Source organism: Gopherus flavomarginatus, chromosome 2, assembly GCF_025201925.1.
Source record: "Gopherus flavomarginatus isolate rGopFla2 chromosome 2, rGopFla2.mat.asm, whole genome shotgun sequence".
In the NCBI taxonomy this organism is placed as follows: domain Eukaryota; kingdom Metazoa; phylum Chordata; order Testudines; family Testudinidae; genus Gopherus; species Gopherus flavomarginatus.
Window position 1 is genome coordinate 21,240,434 of NC_066618.1, and position 21,828 is coordinate 21,262,261.

The 21,828-nt window shown below is 39.6% G+C and overlaps 1 protein-coding gene across 1 annotated transcript in view; it reads left to right on the forward strand.

Annotated features, from left to right (window-relative positions):
* UBE3C (ubiquitin protein ligase E3C) overlaps positions 1–21,828 on the forward strand; it is a 177,483-nt gene that overhangs the window by 130,711 nt on the left and 24,944 nt on the right. The window contains exon 19 of the mRNA XM_050942223.1: positions 7,467–7,679. Within this exon, the coding sequence (XP_050798180.1) occupies positions 7,467–7,679 (213 nt within the window). The remainder of the gene's footprint in view (positions 1–7,466; positions 7,680–21,828) is intronic.

Consider the following 21,828-nt stretch of genomic DNA (forward strand, 5'->3'; position numbering starts at 1 on the left):
TGTCCCTGAACTTGCCCTGCTTGGTCAAATCCACTCTCAGGGAGGTCCTACAGAGCTGAAATCCACTCCAGTTGGTTGAGGGTGGCAGGAGGAGTTCTTAGAGGAGTCACATAATACCCCTTGTTTTTAGTCATATGTTAATCTCAACCCTGGAAGTAATTACCCAGGGAGCCGGCCTTATGATGGCATGTGGAGGGGTCCTTAGGGGTAAGTGGTGGAGTCAACGGTTGATTGACTTGTATGTCTAGACTACTTCTAGCTATCAATTATAGTGTAAGTTAGAATGATGTTTGCCTGTCCTCATTATAACACTCCCTGATAGTGAGTAGATGTGAAGTGCTGTATATTGTTTTGGTGATTAAAAAATGGCTCTCCACTATTCTTGTAATACAAATATTCTTTGGTGTGAATCGTCATTTATGAATCAAAATAACTCAAGGTTATTATAGCAGAAATTCTCAAATAGTTTAATTGGAAATGTATTCTATGATATACAATTAAGAACCACATCCCTAGATTTTTAAGATATTAGTCACTAGTACATTCTCTGCTTATCACAAACTTCTAATCAATTTCAGATTTTTACATTGACTGCAGCAAATTTGACAAGCAAGCTTTCCACAACCGAAATATTCAGTTACCCAAAATGGCTGGAGCTTTTATGAACTTGTACTTGCTGACCTTCAACATTTCCAGCAGGCAAGAAATCAAAGATAATACCAATTTACAAATGATTTTGCTTTATCTGAAAACTTTACTCCTCTGAAGAGCTGAGGATTTTAGTAGTGCTGTGGTATGTTGTGGTGGTTTCGTGATGTTAATGAATAACTAGCAAGAGTTAGTTTGAGACCACCAATCTCATCTTATTTTATATCCTTTGAAAATCATATTTCTGCTTAGAATTCCAGAAGTAAAATATTAGCATATTGAAGTAAAATGAACCTTTTGGATACTCAACACTTTTGAAAATTGGGCCACTTGTTTAGGTGCCTAAACATGAATTTAAGACACAACTTTAGGCACCTGTTCTATAAAGTCTTAGCCTTATGTTTTATGAAGCAGAAGGGCTATGCAGTAGTGGCCAAAAAAAAGTACAGCAATATTTAAAAGAAAAATATTTTATATAGCAGATTTTCCAATTTTAGAATGACATAAGTGGGTCTTTCTATACTGCAATAATATAATACATTGCATTCATTGAAATGCAGACTGAAGGGCAGTGGTTACAGCAACCAAACAGTAACACACAGCTGATATTCTTGTTTTATAATTTGTTTTTCCATAATTGTGTTAAAAGCAATATGTTAATCTACTTTTTCCTCACTTTCAAAAATTTTGTTATGCTCATGTCTATAAGAAATGATTCCATGCTTCAAAATGAGAAAATACTAGTTTTGAAAAAATGATAAAATGAGTAAGGAGAGGGCAGTGAGTCACGATAAAGAAAAAACACTTCGTGAATTATTTTTTATACAGTCAGTCTTCACATTTAACTTTTGTTTAACCAGGCCACAAAGAATTAGGCTATTTTAAAGAGGGATTTGTGAACAGGATGAAATATAAATAATATAAGGTAGGATTCTCTATTTTTCTATCATTTTTATTAGCTTTGAAGATGAATTTCACTATAAAAGTGCTAAGTATTATTTAATAATTGTTTACAAATAACTAAATTAGAGAAAGTTACTCTCTAGATCCCTGGGGTCTTGAAGGCTGATGAAGGAAAAAACTTAGTTTTTAAAGACCAGTCTTTCCAGATTCAGTCATTTCCTTTGTGAGCCTTCAAGACCACACTCACTTTCTAGGTGTTTTTTAGTTTATCATTTCAGTGGTTTTTTTTTTAAGTGGTGTTGGGTTATAAAGGGTTAATGGAGAGTATGTAAAGTAATCGTAAATCATTTTTCCTCATACAGAAGGTATTGGGAATCATAAGTGAGAACTTATTTGGGCCCCGATCCTGCAAAAAAAAAAAAAAAAAAATCCACTGGAGCAGACCCTTTACTGAAGTCCCATCACACTCAGTGTGAGTGCCTGGGTACATGCATGTATCTGCTTTGCAGGGTTGGATCCTTAATCAGCCTGCTCTAACATTCATGTAAGCTCTGTTATTCCAAGCTACTAAATCCTTTATACATTCTGTATTAACTTGTTGCACACTGAAATGACTAGATAAACTCAAAGCGTGGCCAATATTAGAACACAATACAAGAATTTCCCTTTGGAAGAGCTTTTCCATCATATCTGTCTTTCTGCCTCTGACCATAATACGCAGATCTAATGTGCCTGTGTAGTACGTATGTAGTAGGGTAATGGACAATATACATAGGATATACATACAATACATAGGATGTGTGGAATGTGCTCTGTATTGTGCTGAATATAGAAAAGGTGTAGTCCCTGCCCTGGGGATTGTTTTGATGATACATGATAAAAACAGTATTCTCAAAACATGTTAGCTTATCTTCTTCTGCTGTGTCCGTGACATTCTGTTGTCTCCTGCCCATCCACAAATGTTCCTCAGAATTTCAACTCTCAACTTTTCCACTTTGAGTGTCACTCATAAAGTAATAAATTCACCATTTGAGTTTCTAAAATGCCTTGAACTGACCACAATAATGTCTGAGCACATTACAGTAGGAAGATGCAACATCAGGACATTGGGCTACAACTGCAAAGAGACACTCAGCTTTGATATCCCTGGAAAAATGTCATTTATTCATTTTAGCCTCTTAAAACTTCTAAAACATCAGAAAAAATGAGTATAAAAATATTCTAAAAGTTTTGTGTGTCCCTATCTTACTCTGCCCATTCCTGTCTTCAATATCATAAGCAATAATTTGTTTAAAACCTTTTTTTAAAATCTGAGTATTATGATATATCATGTGGTTTAGGCAAACACGTTTCTATCTATGTTGGTATGCTATAAAAGGTCGAAGTCAAACAAATTGTCCACTTTGCCTATCCCATATTGTAACCATTTGCACTTCAGTCTGGATATATATTTGTTCTGAATATATTCAGGTAACTTTTTATTTATATTTGTAAATGTAACTATTTAATATTATGAAGGGAGAAAAAATGGTCTTTAGGTTAAGGCCCAGGACTATTTCACTCCACCAAAGACTTTTGTGACTTGTGGCAAGTTGCTTAAATTCTCAGTGCCTCATTTTTCCATTGCTATGGAAAATAGATAACAGAATGCCTACCTCAGGTGGGTGTTGAGAGGATAAATTCACTAATATTTGTAAAACTGCAAAATTCTTAGATGAAAAGCATAATAGAAATGTAAATTTTTATTACTACTTTTATGGTTTTTCAATAGAAATGAACATAACTATTTACACAGTTCCTATAAAATTGCTACAGTATGCATATAATATAATGCTATGGTATTTGATCTCCGTGATGCAGTGTGGCAACTATTATAATGACCCCAGCAAGATTATCCAAAAATAGAGGTACAGAAGATGAGGAGGGAGAATGCTTTAAATGGATACAGTAGTAGATGAGAGAGAATGTAAGCAACCTAATGAAATATATCCAAGACACTAGGTACAACAAACAAAAGCTTTCCCCTATGGTCAGAAATTTCAGAAAAGTCATTAAAATTACAGGACAGGTACAAAATCAGTTCTGGTTTTTCATGAGATGATATTGGTAAACATCTCAGAGCTATTGTTTTTATTGTTTTATATAACATTTGCTTGAATCTATTTGTTACACATTTAAGGTATTTGATACTTTTTGTGTTTGAGAAAAATATCTTATCCTCTTCTCCATTAAAAAAAACACTTTGTATGTGTATATGTAGAATGGCCGTTTCTTTCTATGGTGTGTTGATTTTTGACAACCAGGAAAGTGCTGACTTGGGCCCTTATCCTGCAGTGTCTCCATGCAGGTGGATTCAGTGGGGCTTTGGATGAGTGCAAGGGTCTGCCTGCAGGGATCTGGTTGCAGGATTGAGCACTAGGATTCAAAATTTGAGGAATGATAAATGAGTGGCCTGAGCTGGGTTTTACTGCCAGTCTTCCCAATCCAAGAAAGGATCCACTTCCACTTCTGCCCTTTTTAAAATCAGTGGGGGCAAGATTGGACCTGATCCTGGGAGGCACTATATAGCTTTCATTGTCTTTGAAGATGTTTGTCACCTATTAAAACCAGGCCCATAATCTATTCATTCTCAGGTCTTAGGCTAGATTTGCTTCTTTCATGACTTTCTGTTTGGGTTATTTCCTTTCTGTAATTATGTGCAACTCCTGGGTCTACAAGATAATGACAGATTAGCCAATGCAAAGGAGTAAATTAAAGGGCAAATTAACATAGGAAAGTAGGGCACATGACCTCCCAAGCACTAGTGTCATCCTCCAATGGATTCTAAAAGAGCCAATCATTAAGGGCTAAAGGAAGCTTGGCTGAATGAAGGACTAGAGTTCTTGTAATAGTAGCAAGGGAGTGAGTGAGTTTGTTTGTAATTGGATCAGCCATGATGGTTCCTTGGTCTCATGCACCAGGGTATGAACAGAAGATATCAGAGCTGTGGTCAAAGAGAAGGAGTTAGAACTGATCCCATCTCAAGTGTAAACTAATTTCTTCCCTCAGGCGTTTGCTGCTCTTAGTCTGTGCTTGAAAGATAAAGGTTTACAATCTAGGCAGATTCCTGCAGAGTAGAGCATATGTCCACTTCAGTGCAATGTTGGCTTTGTTATACTATACTTCACCTCTTTGAAAAGACTGAAGCTGATCGTGACTTAAGTTATCAAAGAGAAAACTTTATTAGGACATTCAATACCAAAACTTAGCTTTTACACTAATTAGAATATTAACTGTTTATTTTACCTTGTTTACAAATGAACTTTACTTTTTATATTTAGAATCACTTGGCTAACATAAGCTGCCATTAAAGTTATCACCTACCTGCACAATCAAGGTGGCTTAAAAATGTTTTATATAGTTTTTAGATTGTTATAAATGTTCGGTTTGGAACTACCTGAAGATTGATAGTGATGCATTTGAAAAGCATTATTTTTTTATTGATTCTTAATGTAGTAAATTACTAAAGTTATTTGGCAGCAAACAGAAATGGTTGTTCACATTTATTCTCCTGATAGCATCACGATTTGCATTAATTGCATCGCTAGTGTACTCACTTATATTAAAAGGCTTCTACTATAATTAATCCTTTTTATTTCAGATCATTTTGGCACAATTTCTGGCAATAAACACTCATAAAAGACAGACACTTGAAAAATAACATACAAGTTTCTTCAATATACCTATTGCTATTTTTTCTTGACATAGAGTTATTGATAGTCTTCTAGGAGCAAGTGTTGCTAGTTGCCAAGAATTAAGACCAATATGAAAAATGCTAAGTGGATTATTTTGCATAAAAAATAGACAGTTTTTGAATTTGTGTAATTAACCTGTGTTTAGAAAATACCTTGATTTATGCCTCCATTTGTATTTCAGTTGCATACATTATGGAAATTTAATTTATAATCCATTTAGCTGATGTGATCATGGTTTTTAGTGCTATCATTTATTAGTCCTTGTATATTAAATGCTTTTAAAGGTTTAAACCTGCCTTGTTTAAAAAAAAAATTATACCTCTGCATTTACATTTTTTGAGTCATAAATGGGATTCCATTTTAAAATCAGGTAGCTTTGATATATTTAAGGAATTACAATGGTTTTATTGTTACTAATGCAGGAATGGCAAACAGTGACCTTATACATTGCAAATTAATGATTTACACTTTTAGTTTACTTTTAAAGTCAGCTACACACATGCGGGGTTCAACTTCCACCCCTTGAATATAGTTATATGTATAATACATCCTTTGATTTTGAACTCATTATTCTTGCATTCTTAATGGTTAGTCTAACAAGACAACCAAAAAATGTTCCTTCAAAAGTTTAAGCAATTGTGAGTTTTTTCTTTAACACTTTTGTTAGGCTATCACTGGGTGATTAGTGCTCTTAATTGTTTTCCTTGCTTACGTATTATTTCCTTTTCTAAATACTACAGCAATCTCAGAGGAATTGAGTAACACAGAAATAGCTAAACTTTCAAACAGCATAAAGGGAAACGGTCAGTAATAGCCTCCTGATGCCCTTTCCCCGTTCTCTCTCCATTAGTGTAGCGGGAAATATAGAGGTCATGATTGTTGAACTGTGGTCTAGAGAAAAATGCTAATGTGGCTGATGAACTGTAGAAGGTTTGAATGTAAGATGCACGTTTTAAACTATTTTTATGTTAAAAGTGTATAACATTTGGATGCTTTTCCTTCTCTCTACCTCTCCCCCCCCACACACACACCACTGCAAAATTTCAATCTTCTCTCACTTCCTCCACACATTTCCCCTTCTCCCTCTTTTTGAGGATGGCTATCATTGGATATTTTCTCTGACCCACAGGTTGGAATATGCATGGAGTTTACATAGAGTATAATCACATTTCAAAGTTCGACTCAGTAAAAAAATGGATTAGTGGGGTTCAGTGTAGTGTCACAATTTCTAGATCAAATACTTTTGGTTTACAGTTTATAAAAATAAAAATCCATCAATGATGATGGGAACTGAAAATCAAGGTGGATTCTTTCATGCTCTCATGTCAACAATAACAAATGTTTAGCCAGGCTAACTTATGCCTTTGATTGCCCCTGTGCCCCACCAGTGACTTTAGTTTGGTATATTGTACAGGTATAGCTGATAGGCATTGTACTTGGAAATTAGCAAATCATGTTGATGATGCACAATAAGGAATAGAATCCAGCCATTTCTCTTTCTTAGCTGTGTTATTTCTTCCAGTTTAACAGGAGCAAAAAGTAGTAATGTTTTTTGTTCACCAAAGTATGCAACATTGACTCTGAGTACAGAAAAAATGAAGATCTGCTATTTATTAGTAAGAAGAGGCAATTTTTACATAGTTATTTTTCAGAGTAGAATCGCACTCACGTTTTACCTTTGAAACAACTGGCAAATTAGAGGGTAAGAATGGAAACTCTGGAATCTGCTTCACAGTAGCTGTATGGGTTGACTAATGGCATAGAAAAGAGATCTTTCATCTGATATGAAGACATTCTGGAGGAGGTGGTATTGGCACTGATAACCCTTGTTTTTGTTGTAAATGAATGATGGTGTCTAACAGGTTCCCAGCAACGGTTATATTCATAGTGTCGATATATGTTAGAGTATGAAAATGCCATGGCTTTTGCAATGGGCAGATAACTTATTTGTAAAGTTTTAAAGCATGATATTTCAATAGCAGGATTGTTAAAATTTCAGACTACAGTAGCCTATGTAAATGGATACAGTACGTGGATATTTTTACACCAAGAAGTTCTATTCAGACATTAAACTAAGGGAAAGTTATAGAAATGAAAGAAACAGATAATAGATATTAAAAATGTCTTTGTAATACCCATAATGAAAGCTAATGTAGTTTTCTTAATTGTTTTTCTTCTTAGGCACTGTATGAAAATATGCTGGTAGAGCTGCCATTTGCTAGTTTTTTCCTCTCAAAGTTGCTGGGGACAAGTGCTGATGTGGACATTCATCATCTTGCTTCATTAGATCCAGAAATGTACAAAAATTTGCTTTTTCTCAAGAGCTACGAAGGGGATGTAGAAGAACTTGGGCTAAACTTTACTGTGGTGAATAATGACCTTGGGGAGGCACAGGTAAGTGTGGCATTTTTTTCCCTTCCCAGCTTGACAAGTTAATCATTAATTTTCCTACTACATTCATATTTGGATGTAAAAGTGATAAGGCACATGTGTAACAAGTGCTGTTTGTGCAACTTTAGGTAAAGAGGCACAGTGATTCTGACTGTTTCAGTATTTGGAGTGAATAACAACTGATCCTGTACCTATACAAAACACAAAAAAGTCTCATTTGTCTCAGAATTGCTTATTTGTTGATAAAAAGTCTGATAGTTCTAGTAGTAAATTGCCCCAAATATTCTAGTCAAAGTATTTTATAATAGTAGGAATACTTTCTAATGTGTTGTGTATATTTTTCCTCACTGAGTATCTCCGATGCTCCATCTTCTGCTGTTCTGATCTTCCCCAAGTAATAAGTGTTGGAAACTGACCTGATTTTTGTCAATTTCACTGCTGCCCACAAGGTTCTGACCAGCAAAGCTATGAACAGGAGCAGAATCAGAAGAACAGTCTGTCTGCAGACTTCTCATGCAGATTTTTCAATTAACACTCCAATATCAGGATATCCTTTAGTTCTCCTGCTCTCAGGGTCTCAAGCTTAAGCAAAGGAGTGATTGCTCTCCTTTGTAAAGTGCTTTGAGATCTACCCAAGTGCCATGTAAGGTAGATGGTATTTTTACATCTTCTGCATTGCTTATAATCGGTCCAAAATAGCAGTCTTCACAGTCTTGTAATCTATAGCAGCATCCTCTTTCAGAGCCTGATGTTAGCTTGTACTTCTTCTGTAAGAAAGGAGGACAAACAGATAACTTGGGACTCTGTCGCACTTAGATGTAGTAAGCCTCATATTTTTTCACTAAATAGTGACCGGGTAGACCTCTGGTTCCTCTTCATTTCTCAACTCAGACAGGGAAAGCCTGAGTTTAGTGGCAGCCCGGCTAATGAAACAGTTAATGAACCTCTGCAGCAGCCACTCCTGGAATTTGTAACTCCTGGTTCCAGTGCTCTTGCAGCAAGTTCTGGTACTTTTGGCGTACGGCTTCATCTTGCTGCTCTTGTTTCTACTGTTCCTGCATCCATTTCTCTTCATTTTGCAGGATCTTAGAACCTGACACCCTGTTACATTCTTAAAGTAATATCTTCAAATTTGGGGATTATAAAACACATTGAAAGGTGGCCAATTGTGTAACATAAATAATAGTTCGTGTAAAATGTAACCTATTTATTTCTGGATTTTACACATCAATATGCTGAGATTTGTGAGTTATGTGTGTCTGTATAACAACATCCAAAATTGAAAGCGGTGATCTAATGTACTGTAGCATGGGAAATCATTTTCTCAATTTTATCCATCTACAAATGTTCTTGTGAAGTGTTCTGCAGTTGCCTTAGAACTGTCCAATCAGTGGACTTAGTTTTATCACTTATTGATACTTGGTTGCTAAGGTCACCAAATATACAAAGTGGTTGCCTCTACTTATAAACATGAGTGTTTGTAATAATAAGCTGCTATTTATTTTGTTTTAAGTATTAGTCCAATAGCATGAATTACTCCTTTCAGAGCATTTAAATTGAGGGTTTAATAATACAAACAAAAAACAGTTCAACCCCCAATTCAGAAAGTTGTTATTTCATGGAAGGTTTCCAGTCTCTCATCTATTATAACATATCTGGTCCATCTGTGCTCAGAAAGTCAGCCAAACATCCAGTGGAGAATGTAGAGCAACAAGCAGCTGGAGAGATTAAAAACAAAAAGCTGCCAGAAAGAGCATTGAGGAAGATTCTTCTTGATGGAGATGCTGCCAGCTCTAACTATTAATACAGATAAATTGTACCAAGTGCATTCTTGTCAAGCAGTTTGAATTTAATTTCTTTGTTCAAATTCTCTACCAAAGGGGTGCAGTTAATAGTGACAAGGGTTTTAATTGTTAATTGTAGGCATATCTTTAAAAGAAAGGTTGAACATAAAATGCACTTCTGAGTAACTAACTGAAATCCTGTCAGGTTGTTTAAAATTGAGTGTTCTCGTTTATATTTGGATAAAGAACATATTAGCCTTGAAGAATGAGACCCTCTGAATTTTAGTGTAATTGCTGCAGGACTAATTGATTTTTTTAATTATCTTCTGCATTTGAGTATTGAGGTTTTTTTCTAGTTTTACTGTAGTATGGTAATAAACCTCATATAGACAAATATATTCTGTCCTGTGTTTGATCACCAGAGCTTGTTAAGCATTGAGTACTAATTAACTATATTAAGGTAAGGCTAATTCACTTTGGAAAAGGCCGAGTATTTAATTTATACTATATGTCGAGTGTACATTATCTCTAGTTTTCAGCTAAACAACCACTTTAGTTCCTAATGAATTAGTGCCTAATAAATGCGCCATAAATCTACCATTGTAAATAGCTGTCTTCATAACAGTGCCCACCCAGCAGCTGTGGCACAGACATTATCTACAGTGAAAGTCACTTTCAATAAGGATTCTATCGGCAAGAGTGGTTGGAATTCTGTTACCAACACATTAGGTCCAGTCCAACAAGGTGCCAAATGCTCTGTTGTCATGGACTTTGTCAACTTGAGGTTGCTCTTATTTAGGATTCCTAGTTAGAGGAAGGGACATTGTACCAAGCCATTCGAAATAGCAGTAGCTCCTGATAAAAAGAGCTAGCTCCTGCAGTGACACTGGCCTGGTTTTTTTACTGGGGGCTCAAGTGCACAAAATGGCAGCCAGTAAAAAAAAGTCTCACGGGAAAAGGCTCTTTTCAGATGCCTCTAATTCTTTCTGTACTTTAACTCCTGGTTTGTCAGGTAAGAAACTAAAAACTCTTGTAAAATGCTCAGAACACAAGGGATGAGACTAAGTTCAAACAGTCTTTTAAAAAAAATAATAAAATAGGAAAACGCTTTCCTCTTCCTCAGAGTCCTCTTTGTCCAATTAGGAAAGTGAACTCCGTCATTTGTTTTGCTAAGAATTTGTCTTCCAGCTAAAGGAGATTTTCCCGCCTTTTAGACCACACACAGTGTAGAAGGTGTGATAGATATGACAATACCTTGGACAAGCCTTATTGAATTAAGTTTTGTAGGAGTTCATTGTATTAGAAATGCAAATGTTTATGTACTGTGGATGGAGTGTATGTATTTCCACAGGAGGGGAGACCATAGCCTTCCAGGAACTAAGCCCAGTGTGGGGTGGTTAGGCAGCACCTCCAGAGAGCTGGCAGCATCTGGAGGGAGGCTTGCATCTATTTGTTCTGACTGGATTCTTCAGGGACAAACAGACAAAGGGAGAATGTTTGATTAAATAGCCTGAGTTAAAACTTACTCAGGGCTTATTTTCTGATCCAGCAGACAAACAGCACCTCTGGTCCGAGGAGGGGAGGGATAGCTCAGTGATTTGAGCATTGGCCTGCTAAACCCAGGATTGTGAGTTCAATCCTTGAGGGGTCCATTTAGGGAACTGGGGTAAAAATCTGTCTGGGGATTGGTCCTGCTTTGAGCAGTGGGTTGGACTAGATGATCTCCTGAGGTCCCATCCAACCTTGATATTCTATGATTCTTAGGGAAGAGTTGAAGGGTCCTTGGCCCACTGAAACCCTACAAGATTTGGTTGCTAGTTTTGAGCAAAAACTGTTACGAACTAGTGATCACAGGAATACTCGTGTGGGATTTGAAGGACTAATCACCAACCAGAGCCCTTGTTGGAGGTGATCTCTGGAATCTTTGTTAATGTGTGTAGGTTCTTTTGTATTCAAATGTTTCCTTTGTAATGCTTTTACCTTAAGAACAAAAGTGCTTGGTTAGAAAGAACTGTGGGCTAACTTGTATGTTTTGGGAATTACACTGTCTGCTGTCACTGAGGAGAGAAGCGAAGCAAGTCTGCTTAGGCACTCAACTTTGGGGGAATAATATGGTATAGGAATGGAACTCTTCAACCTGGAAATATCCCAGTCCCAAGGGAGAGAGACACTGGTATTTACACAAGAGAAGTGATAGCTGAGGAGTCTCCTGGACCATCAGGGGGAAATCAGGTGCTCTAAGCTGTGACAGAAGATTCTCTGAGGAAGAATTTTGAGGCCTCAGAAGTTGCTATGAAAGCTTCTGTCTCCGCAGAAAAGGCACAAATTAGTGTATCAGCATCACTACTTCTTATCGATGGTCAGCTGCCTCTGGGTTCACCTGGGTAGGTTCAGGAGTCTGGTTTGGGGCTGGCAGCGTGGGGCTGTGCAGCCCCTCCTTTCTCCTTCGACACTCATGCAGCTGGTTATCAATCCAGATACATATGGCAGTACAGTTCCCAGTCCATTGGTGGCCCCATGCGGTCTATTTGTCCTTGGCTTCCTCACTCAGCTCAATTCAGAACTGGTATAGTAGGACTGCCTCACTCGATTCCATGTATGCCATGAGCCAATGGAAATGCACTGCACGGGATCACAGTCATCCCCTGACTCTGTCAGAGCTTCCACATATGGTTTTGTCCATGTGTGTAGGATGGAGATCTCTGAAGATGGTGGAGAAGGACTGGAGGAAGGATCCCCAACACTGTCAACATCACATCATCTGGCTCCAGCAGGGGAGAGAACCAGTCCAAGACTTCTCCTGTCAGCAGGCTGATTACCTTCTTAGCCCAGTACGGGGGTTAGGTCCAGGGACGGAGCCTGAAGAGCAGGTGACTCTGCCAGCATTCTATTTTTGCCAACTAGAAGTTTCATACCTGGTTCCACCCTGCACTGCTGACAGCCTCCCAAAACCCTGCAGTTACTGATATGATCCAATGACTTCACCACATTCAGAAGCAGCTGAAGAGTCATCTTAACAACACCAAGGAAGTCTATATGCAGCAAGTGGACTGTCAGAAATAGAAAAGCCCAGCCTTCACAATTGGACAAAAGGTGTTCTATCCTCCAACCAACTCGATATGGACAGGCTGTCTCACAAGGTGGATCATCAATATCATGGACCACATCAGATCTGCCAGTGGATTAACCATGTAACCTTTAAACTTCAGCTACCTATGTCCCTTAAAATACATCCTGTTTTTCACATCTCGCTCCTGAAACTGCATACAGAGAATCTGTTATGTGGTCATGTATAGCCACCACCTCTGCCTCTTATAAGGTCCTGGGTCATGAGAAGTATGTTGTCAATGCCATTCTGAGCTCCAAACTCAGACAAGGTAAGTTGTGGTACTTGGTGGACTTAAAATCATTTCGGGGGGGGGGGGGGGGGCAAACCTAAAATAATTATTCACACCTTTAAAGCATCTAGCTTTATAAAACAAGTGAAAGTTTTGAATTTTGTTTTTGCTTTACTTATAGGAATATTAATGTGAATTAAGCAAGCTGTTTTTTTTTCCTGAATATGTTTTCTCCCTAAAAGAACACATTACATAGGGATATCAAACTTTTATCGAGGTAAATGTCTGAGATCAATTATCAGTTGATAGTTTTAAACTGGTGGCGTTGTTTTTTTATTCTACCTGAATTTTTTTGTCATTGTTTCAAAGAAACACACAGTTTCAATACATGAAATAGAGTTATTTTAATCTACTGAACCCACATTGTATGTTATACCTATTGTCCACAGAGTAATGATTTTCTTCAGACCAATTTCTTTTGAAGTTTAAATGTATTGTTTTGGTAAAGAACCTCTTAACGTACTTAGGAAGATTTTTGGAATTTTTAACTTTGACATATTCAAAATGAAAATTAAGGCTGTTTCTGTGTGTGTGTCCCTTTTTGAGATGCTTTCCACTGAGACTTCGTACATAAGTACCCATACTGTTATCTTGCACCATCTAGTGGCAAAAATTGAGCAGACAGAAAAGGCAACAACATAGCCTGTCTTAAAGATATATCAGCCTGTTATGTCATTGCTAATGGAGGATGTCTGATATACACCCTGGCGACGTAGTACATCTTCCAGAGTTGAGTGGCAGGTCTACAGGAATCTCATTTGAAGTTCTAACTAAATAAAGAATGGGTTCAAACTAAACTGCACCTATGTCCACAAACTTTTTTGTCAGCCCAAACTTTGCCCCTTGTGCGAAATATCTTTGGGTCTTCCTGGCATCGTGTGCCTTGTAGGTATGTCAAATCAGTTCTACTACTCACAGAGTAAGACCCCACTGTTTGAGTACAGATGATAGAATTGATCCCATGTTGGTTGGAACACTAGGAACATGTAGTTAGCAAAGTCTCCAAGGATCTTCTTTTCAAGCAAATCTCTTTACTTTTGTCTGTGGTATGACAGTAGTTTTTGCCATGGAAATGTTACAGTGTCAGAAGCAAGATTATTTACTGCAGTTAAAGAAGAAATAGGAACCAAGAAACTTACTAGGAAACCAGGATTCTGGGTTTTTATATTTATTTATTCACATTTTTAAAATACATCTATGAGTGCCCATCCAGCATGCTCGGCACCTAGCTCATAGACTGAAAATTACAGTGTAAATCTAGACAAAGGGCTGTCCAAAAATATATCCACTTCAAACTACACTGCCCTGAACAAAGAAGGAGGGAAAAAATGGGCTTTTCAGCATGCTGGGATAGTTAAATCCAGGCTCTGGTGGACCAAGTGCAGGAGTGAGTTCCAAATTTGAGGAAGCCTCGCGATGATGCCCTGCCAATGGCTATTCAGGGAGAGCTAGCACAAGTGTTTTGATTGATCTCAACTATCTTGTAGTAACGATTAGGAAAGAGAGCTAATAGAAAATGTGATACCCAAATGGAATAGTAGCTAAAGATTTGTTTGCATACAGAATTTGAAAAAGTCATGAGACACCTATTGGTCTTTATTAGAACAAATAAAGCACCTTTGTAAGATGGCTGCAAACAAACTCATATTTAATATGGCCAAATGCAATGTAAGCTATACTTTCAAGATTAGGAATTGTATTCTGTAAAGCAGTGACTTTGAGAAGGACTCTGGAACCTAGCGAGAGGAGTGGGTCTAAGAGCTCAGGCCCCAGCCCAAGCAGGAATGGTTACACTGCTATTTTTAGTTGCCTAGCATGAGCCTGAGTCAGTTGATGCAGGCTCTGAGACTCTCTGCTGCGAGTTGTTTTCTCGCAGGGTAGATATACCCTAAAAGAGCTCAATATACTTAGTTTATCAGACAGAAGGTTGAGACGTGACTTGATAACAGTCTGTAGGTTCCCACATAGAGAGACCATATCTAACGAGGGCCCTCTTTAGATTAGCAGATGAAGATATAATTAAATGGCTTGTAGCTGAATTCAGCAAAATTAAAATTGGCAATAAGACACCCATTTTTAACAGTGAGGATAATTAACATTGGCACAGATTACCAAAGTATGTGGTAAATACTTCATCAAGATGTGAAGTCTTTAAATCAAGATTGGCTCTTTCTAAAAACTATGTTCTAATTCAACTACAAATGTATTGGGCTAGATGCTGGAATAGCTGGATTGAATTCTGTGGCATATGTTGTTCGGGAGGTCAGACTAATAGACCATAATGATCTCTTCTGGCCTTAAAAATCTATGAATCAATAAAAATAATGCTGCTAAAATCATGCAGATTATCATATTAGCACTCTTCATTGTGTGTGGTACTAGAACATCTTGTAGTATGAGATAGTATATCACATAAAGAAGCCATTTTTGTTAACTCTTTGGACCTGTGTCTCCAAAGCTGTGACCACTAGCACCAGTTCAAAATGCAATGGAGAGTAGTGTCTGGAAAATGTGTGTACCAGAAGGGAATTTACCTATCAAATCAAACACTTTTAAAAGGGTTAGGGAATGTTTACACTGCAAGTGAAGGTTCAGTTATATCACAGGTAGGCGTACTTACATTAGCTTTAATCTAGCTAGCACAGGTAATAATAATACTGTACATGGGGTGGTACGGGCTAGCAACCATGGTACAAGTCCAGTGTGGGGACACTGGATATGTACTTTTGTTGCTAGTCTGTGCTAAACCCATGCCCGACTGTGCCTTCACTATTGTTACCTGTGTTAACTAAATTAAAGCGTAGGTGTGTCTGCTGCTGCTGCTGCAATCACACCTTTACTTGTAGCAGTGTAGATGGGGGGGACAGGATGCAGATCTCGCCCAGGTTGAGAGAGCCTGATTTTAGAGATTCTGAGTACCATCCACAACTCTGAGTGACATTAATATGAACATAAGGGTACTCAGCACCTCTTTAAATCAGAACCTAGGTGTCTCAAATGGAATACCCAAAAATAATCAACCTTTCAATAAGATTAGATTGAGTTAGATAGCTTAGTTTTTACCCTTGTTTATTAACAACCTGTTACTTACTTAGTTAAATCTAGTTCAGGGGTCAGCAACCTTTCAGAAGTGGTGTGCCGAGTCTTCATTTATTCAGTCTAATTTAAGGTTTCGTGTGCCAGTAATACATTTTAACATTTTTAGAAGGTCTCTTTCAATAAGTCTATAATATATAACTAAACTATTGTTGTATATAAAGTAAATTAGGTTTTTAAAATGTTTAAGAAGCTTCATTTAAAACTAAACTAAAATGCAGAGCCCCCTGGACCAGTGGCCAGTGAGTGCCACTGAAAATCAGCTTGCGTGCCACCTTCGGCACCCATGCCATAGGTTGCCTACCCCTTATCTTGTTAGATAGCCATTAAACTAAACAAACTTTCATTTTCCCATCCCCTAGTTTTTACCAGGGACATCTCAAATATGCCTGGCTCCCTAGGCTTTAAAAGATGCACTTCATGTAAGGACGCGATGCCAATCTCCAATTGTCACTCCCTTTGTGTCTGATACTTAAGTGAATCGCACATACCGCAGAAGTGTGCTCACTGTAACAATCTTAAAGCTAGAGCAAGGAAAGAGAGGGATCTTTGCCATAACCTTACTCTAATGGAGAAATCCCTCACTCCAACATCAGATCCCAGACAAACTGCAACAAGGGGCTTCCCGGGCACATCCTCCATGGGGAGACTAACTGCCAACACCTCTATAAAATTGAGGAAAAGGGCCATGTCTCCACCAAGCCAAGAACAGCTATAAAAGAAATGGTCTCTGGTGAGATCTCTGCCCTCAGTGCCAGCCTCCTCCAGAGTAAGCACTTTTGACGCACTGAGCACCTCCAGCACCATCTGCTCCGGGACCTCTGCTGGCAAGATAAAGGAGCTGAGTAACAGGTACAAAGCAGCATCCTCTTCCATGGCACCAACTACCCCTGCAAAGGGCACAGTACCACAACCTTAAGCACCTGTGATGGCTTCCCCTCTGGCGCTGAGTTCATTGGCACCGACCACAGAACCGCCAAAACCTGCATCTGCAGCACCTAAGAAGGCTACACAGACAAGGCCTGCACAAGTTTCGCTTCCGCCTAAAGAGGCGGCACAAAAGGATACAGCATTGCATACGTCAGCACCGATCCCCCTTTATGCACTCGTCAAACATGCAAGTGTCCTATACACCCGGATCTCCACTGCTTGGCACTGCGTGCTCTCTGGTACTGACAGCACCTGAATCTCCTATTGCTCGACCTTTTTTTCGAGGAGGATGATACACAGGAGGCAATTTTCTCTTCTGGACACTCCTCTCTCCAGCAGGCACTGAACCTCATTATAGACCATGGGAACAGAATACCAGGGATCTGCTTCCATGGCTTATAACCCATGGATGTGCCCTCCCATGCCATTTCCCATTCAGTTGCTGCAGTGGGACCCATGGGAACCTAAAGGTCTCAATTCCACAGACCACCTACTTCTCAGAGGAAACCCGTACGCTCTGCAATGACATCAGTACCCAAACCTTCTAAGGTAACAGAGGAGAGGGAAGAAGACCACAGAATAAGAGACATCCCCAGCTCACAACTCCTCTTCTTCCCCTGATGAGGCAGTTATGCCCCCGCCTCCCCACTACTACAGATGACTTCAAGCACTTTCAGGAGCTATTCCGACAGGTGGCATATAGTCAGAACATTCCTCTCGAGGCGGAACCAGGGACACAACATCAACTCCTCAAGATCTTACACATTTCTTCCATGATGAAGATAGCATTGCCCATAAACAACGCTTTGATGGAACCTGCAGAAACAGTGTGGCAAACACGTGCCACCATCCCCCCCAGACAATAAGCATATGGACAGGAAATACCACATGGCAAATAGAGGCATGGATTTCCTCTTCGCACGCATACAACCTAGCTCCTTAGTAGTGGAGGCAGTTAACCGGTGGGACAAACAATCTCAGTTCAAATCCATGCCCCTAGACAAGGACTGGACAAGATTAAACCTCTTGGGGCGCAAAGAGGTTTAATTTTCATCGACTCTTCCATTTTGCATGACTAATTACACAGAGTTACTTGTGAGCTACGACCATGACAATTATACCAAATTGAGTGATTTTGTCCAGGATATTCCGGAGAGCAAAAAAGAACACTTCCGAGCCATCGTCAATGAGGACCAACTTATTGCTAGAACAGAACTGCAGGCATCCCTCGACGTGGCAGACACAACCTCATGCACGACAGTGACAGCCATAGTTACATGCAGGGGGTCATGGTTACACTCATCAGGTATCCCAAGGGAACTTCAGAACAAGGTAGAGGACCTCCGCTTCACTAGGGAAAAGCTCTTCTCCGCTAAGATGGATGAGGTCCTCCATTCCATGAAGGACTGTAGAGCGACACTGAGGACCCTCGGGATCTATACGCTCCCTAACAGGCTTTAAAGCCGTAACCAGGACAACACGTCGCAGTGCCAGTAGAGACCATATGACAATCAGAAACAAAGGCACAGACCACAGAAGCATCGCCCTAACCAATCTCAGGCCGCAATGTCCCAAGCACCACCAAACAAGATGCAATTTTGAAATGTTGGTCAAGGGTCTGACTGACTTTCCCCAACCACCAGCATCATCAGCTTTGATTGTTTTGCCAAACGTAGGCCTCTATCACCATGAATCATTGGGTTTTAGAGATCTTTCAAACGAGTTATACGATCCCCTTTACCTCCATCCTACCTATCCACCTCCCTTCCCTCTTCAGAGACCCTTCTCACAAGCATCTGTTGAAACAGGAAGTACATCATCTACAATTAGGGGCCACGGAACAAATTCCACCTCAGCACAGAGGGAAGAGATTTTATTCCCATTACTTCTTGACTCAAAAGAAAAACGGGGGTGGAGACCCATACTAGATCTTAGAAAACTCAGCAAATTTGTCCATACCCACAGATTCAAAATGGTCACACTGAACTCGATCATTCCTGTGCTGAAAGAGGGGGACTGGTTCTCAGCCCTTGACCTACAAGATGCATATTTCCACATTACCATCCATTTCCCTCACAGATGATTCCTACAATTCACAGTGGGACAAAACCACTTCCAATACAGAGTTCTGCCATTTGGACTGTCAAAGGTTCCACGAGTCTTTACCAGAACCCTAGCGGTGGTAGATGCTCATTTGCACAGACAGGGAATATTGATACGAGATGTTTTGTTTACTTGGCGTGTCTGCAGGCATGGAGCCCCTCCAGGTAAACAAAATGACAATGTATTAGATATTCAATTCAATGATTCCATAAAGTTTAAAATCATCAATTTTTGGTGTTTATAAGCCGACCCCCACTCTTTGATGCATCACTTTTTTACCAAAAATATTCGGCTTATGAATGAGTATATACGGTAGTCAACAAACCATCGCTCTCTTTCAGTCCCTGGGGCTACAAATCAATGAAAAGAAATCTCCTTAACTCCTGTACAACAATTAGACTTCATAGGAGCACACCTGGACTCAGTGGAGGCCAAAGCATCAATACTGATGCCCCGATTCATAGCAATGACCTCCCTCATATCGATGGTCTCAGGCAGCGCATGCACCTGCCTACAATTTTTGGGACTAGGGCAGTCACCACTTTTGTTGTAAAACACGCCAGTCTACACATATGCTGCCTTGAAGGATGGCTGAGCTCAGTATATATTCCACAAAAGCACAGTGTAAACAAAAGACTCACACCGACCCCCGAGGTTCTACATGCACTACAATGGTGGACAAACCCAATAAATGTTTGCTCAGGTATCCCGTTTCAGCAGGATCCGCCATCCATACAAATCACAACAGATACCTCACTGATCAGATGGAGAGCTCACCTAAACCAATATACCATCCAGGGCACATGGTCCCCCATGGAAACACATTTACAGATAAATCTGCTTGAATTACACACAGTCTGCAATGCATGCCTACATTTCCTCCCTCTTATACAAGACAAAACGATAAGAGTCCTGACGGACAACATTGTGTGTACGTTCTATATAAACTGCCAAGGTGGAGCACGTTCACACTCCTTATTCACAGAGGCTGTAAAACTGTGGAACTGGTGTATAAGACACATCACTATTACAGCAGCATACCTCCCGGGTTGGCTGAACATAATGGTGGACACATTAAGCAGACATTTTTTCCAAGAGCACGAATGGGAACTGAATGTCGAAATAACACATCATATTTTTCACAGTTGGGGATCCCCATATATAGACCTGTCTTGTTTGCTGGCGTCACAAACATGCCCAAAGTTTTGCTCATGAGCACGATCCTTAGGGGATGCTTCAAATGGAACGCTCCTCTCCTATATGCATTCCCACCGATACCTCTGATCTCCAGAGTAATACACAAAATACAAACCAACAGGGCCAAAATAATACTCATAGAACTGACATGGCCCAGACAGACTTGGTTTCCTTACCTGACACGCATGGCGATCTGTATGTTGTTCACTCTTCCTTGCCTACAGAATCTTCTCTCACAGGAGGACAGTCAAATCCTCTATCTGGACCCGGTGAAACTTCACCTGAAGGCATGGCTCCTTCATGGCTCCACCATGATGAACTAACCTGTTCAGAACAAATAAAACAAGTGTTGTTAAACAGCAGGAAACACAACGTGTACTGCTTACCTCCAAAAATGGAAGAGAGTCTTCCTAAGGTGCTGAAACAAACAAATATCTGCAAGCCAGGCACCAATTCCACTAATCCTGGAATATTTATTATCCTTAAAGAACTCAGGGCTTGCTATGAGCTTGCTTAGAGTTCATCTCACTGCCATCACAGCCTTCCATTAACAGGTAGACAGCACCTCAGTATTCACTAAGCCATTTCTAACAGGCATATAGAACATGTACCCAGACATTCAAGAACCCACGCCAGCATGGGACTTAATTCTCATTCTCAAAAGTCTAACCAGAGCCCCATTCGAACCCTGAGCCACATGCTCATTACTTGTGAGTATTGAAAGTGGCATTCCTGGTTGCCATTACATCAACGCAAAGAGTCAACAAGGTAGGGGTTCTCATGGCTCACCCCCCATACACGATATTCTTCAAGGATAAAGTGACACTTAGAACACATCCTAAGTTTATGTCCAAAGTATTGTCTTCGTTCCACCTCAACCAACTGATTCACTTAGCTACATTTCATCCAAAATCACATACTAACGCTCAAGAGACAGTCCCAAAATCTCATACTAACGCTCAAGAGACAGTCCTGTACACATTAGATGTTCTCTATGCCTTGGCCTTTTATCTGGACAGAACAAAGCCCTTCCGAAAATTTCCTAGACTTTTTGTGTTGACAACAGAAGAATCAGAGAGCTCTGCCATATCTATGCAAAGATTATCTAAATGAATATCCAACTATATCTATATGTACTATTCACTACACAACACTGAAGTCCTTCTGGGCATCAGAGCCCACTCGACAAGAGCTTTATCTACCTCCATAGCATTCCTCCACAATGTGCCCATTCTAGACATCTGCAGGGCAGCCATCTACACCTCTGAACACACACTCACAAACCACTATGCAATTACTCTTGGTTCAAGCTCAGACACAAGACTAGGCCTCATTGTACTAGCCTCAGCAACAAACTCAATTACAAAGTCCCTTCCATCCTCATGAAAGCACTGCTCTACATTCACCTGAAGTGGAGCAGCCGCAGGGACAGCACTCAAAGAAGAAGAGAAGGTTACTCTCCCTGTGCAGCAACTGAGATTCTTCGAGATGTCTCCCCTTGTGGGCGCTCCACTATTCACCCTTCTCCCCTCTACTTCAGAGTACAAGCTAAACACTACATGGTAGAAAAGGAACTGAAGGGATCGGGGCGTGCGTTTGCTAGATGAGGCACCAGCAATGCCACAAGACTGCTACTGTGCACCC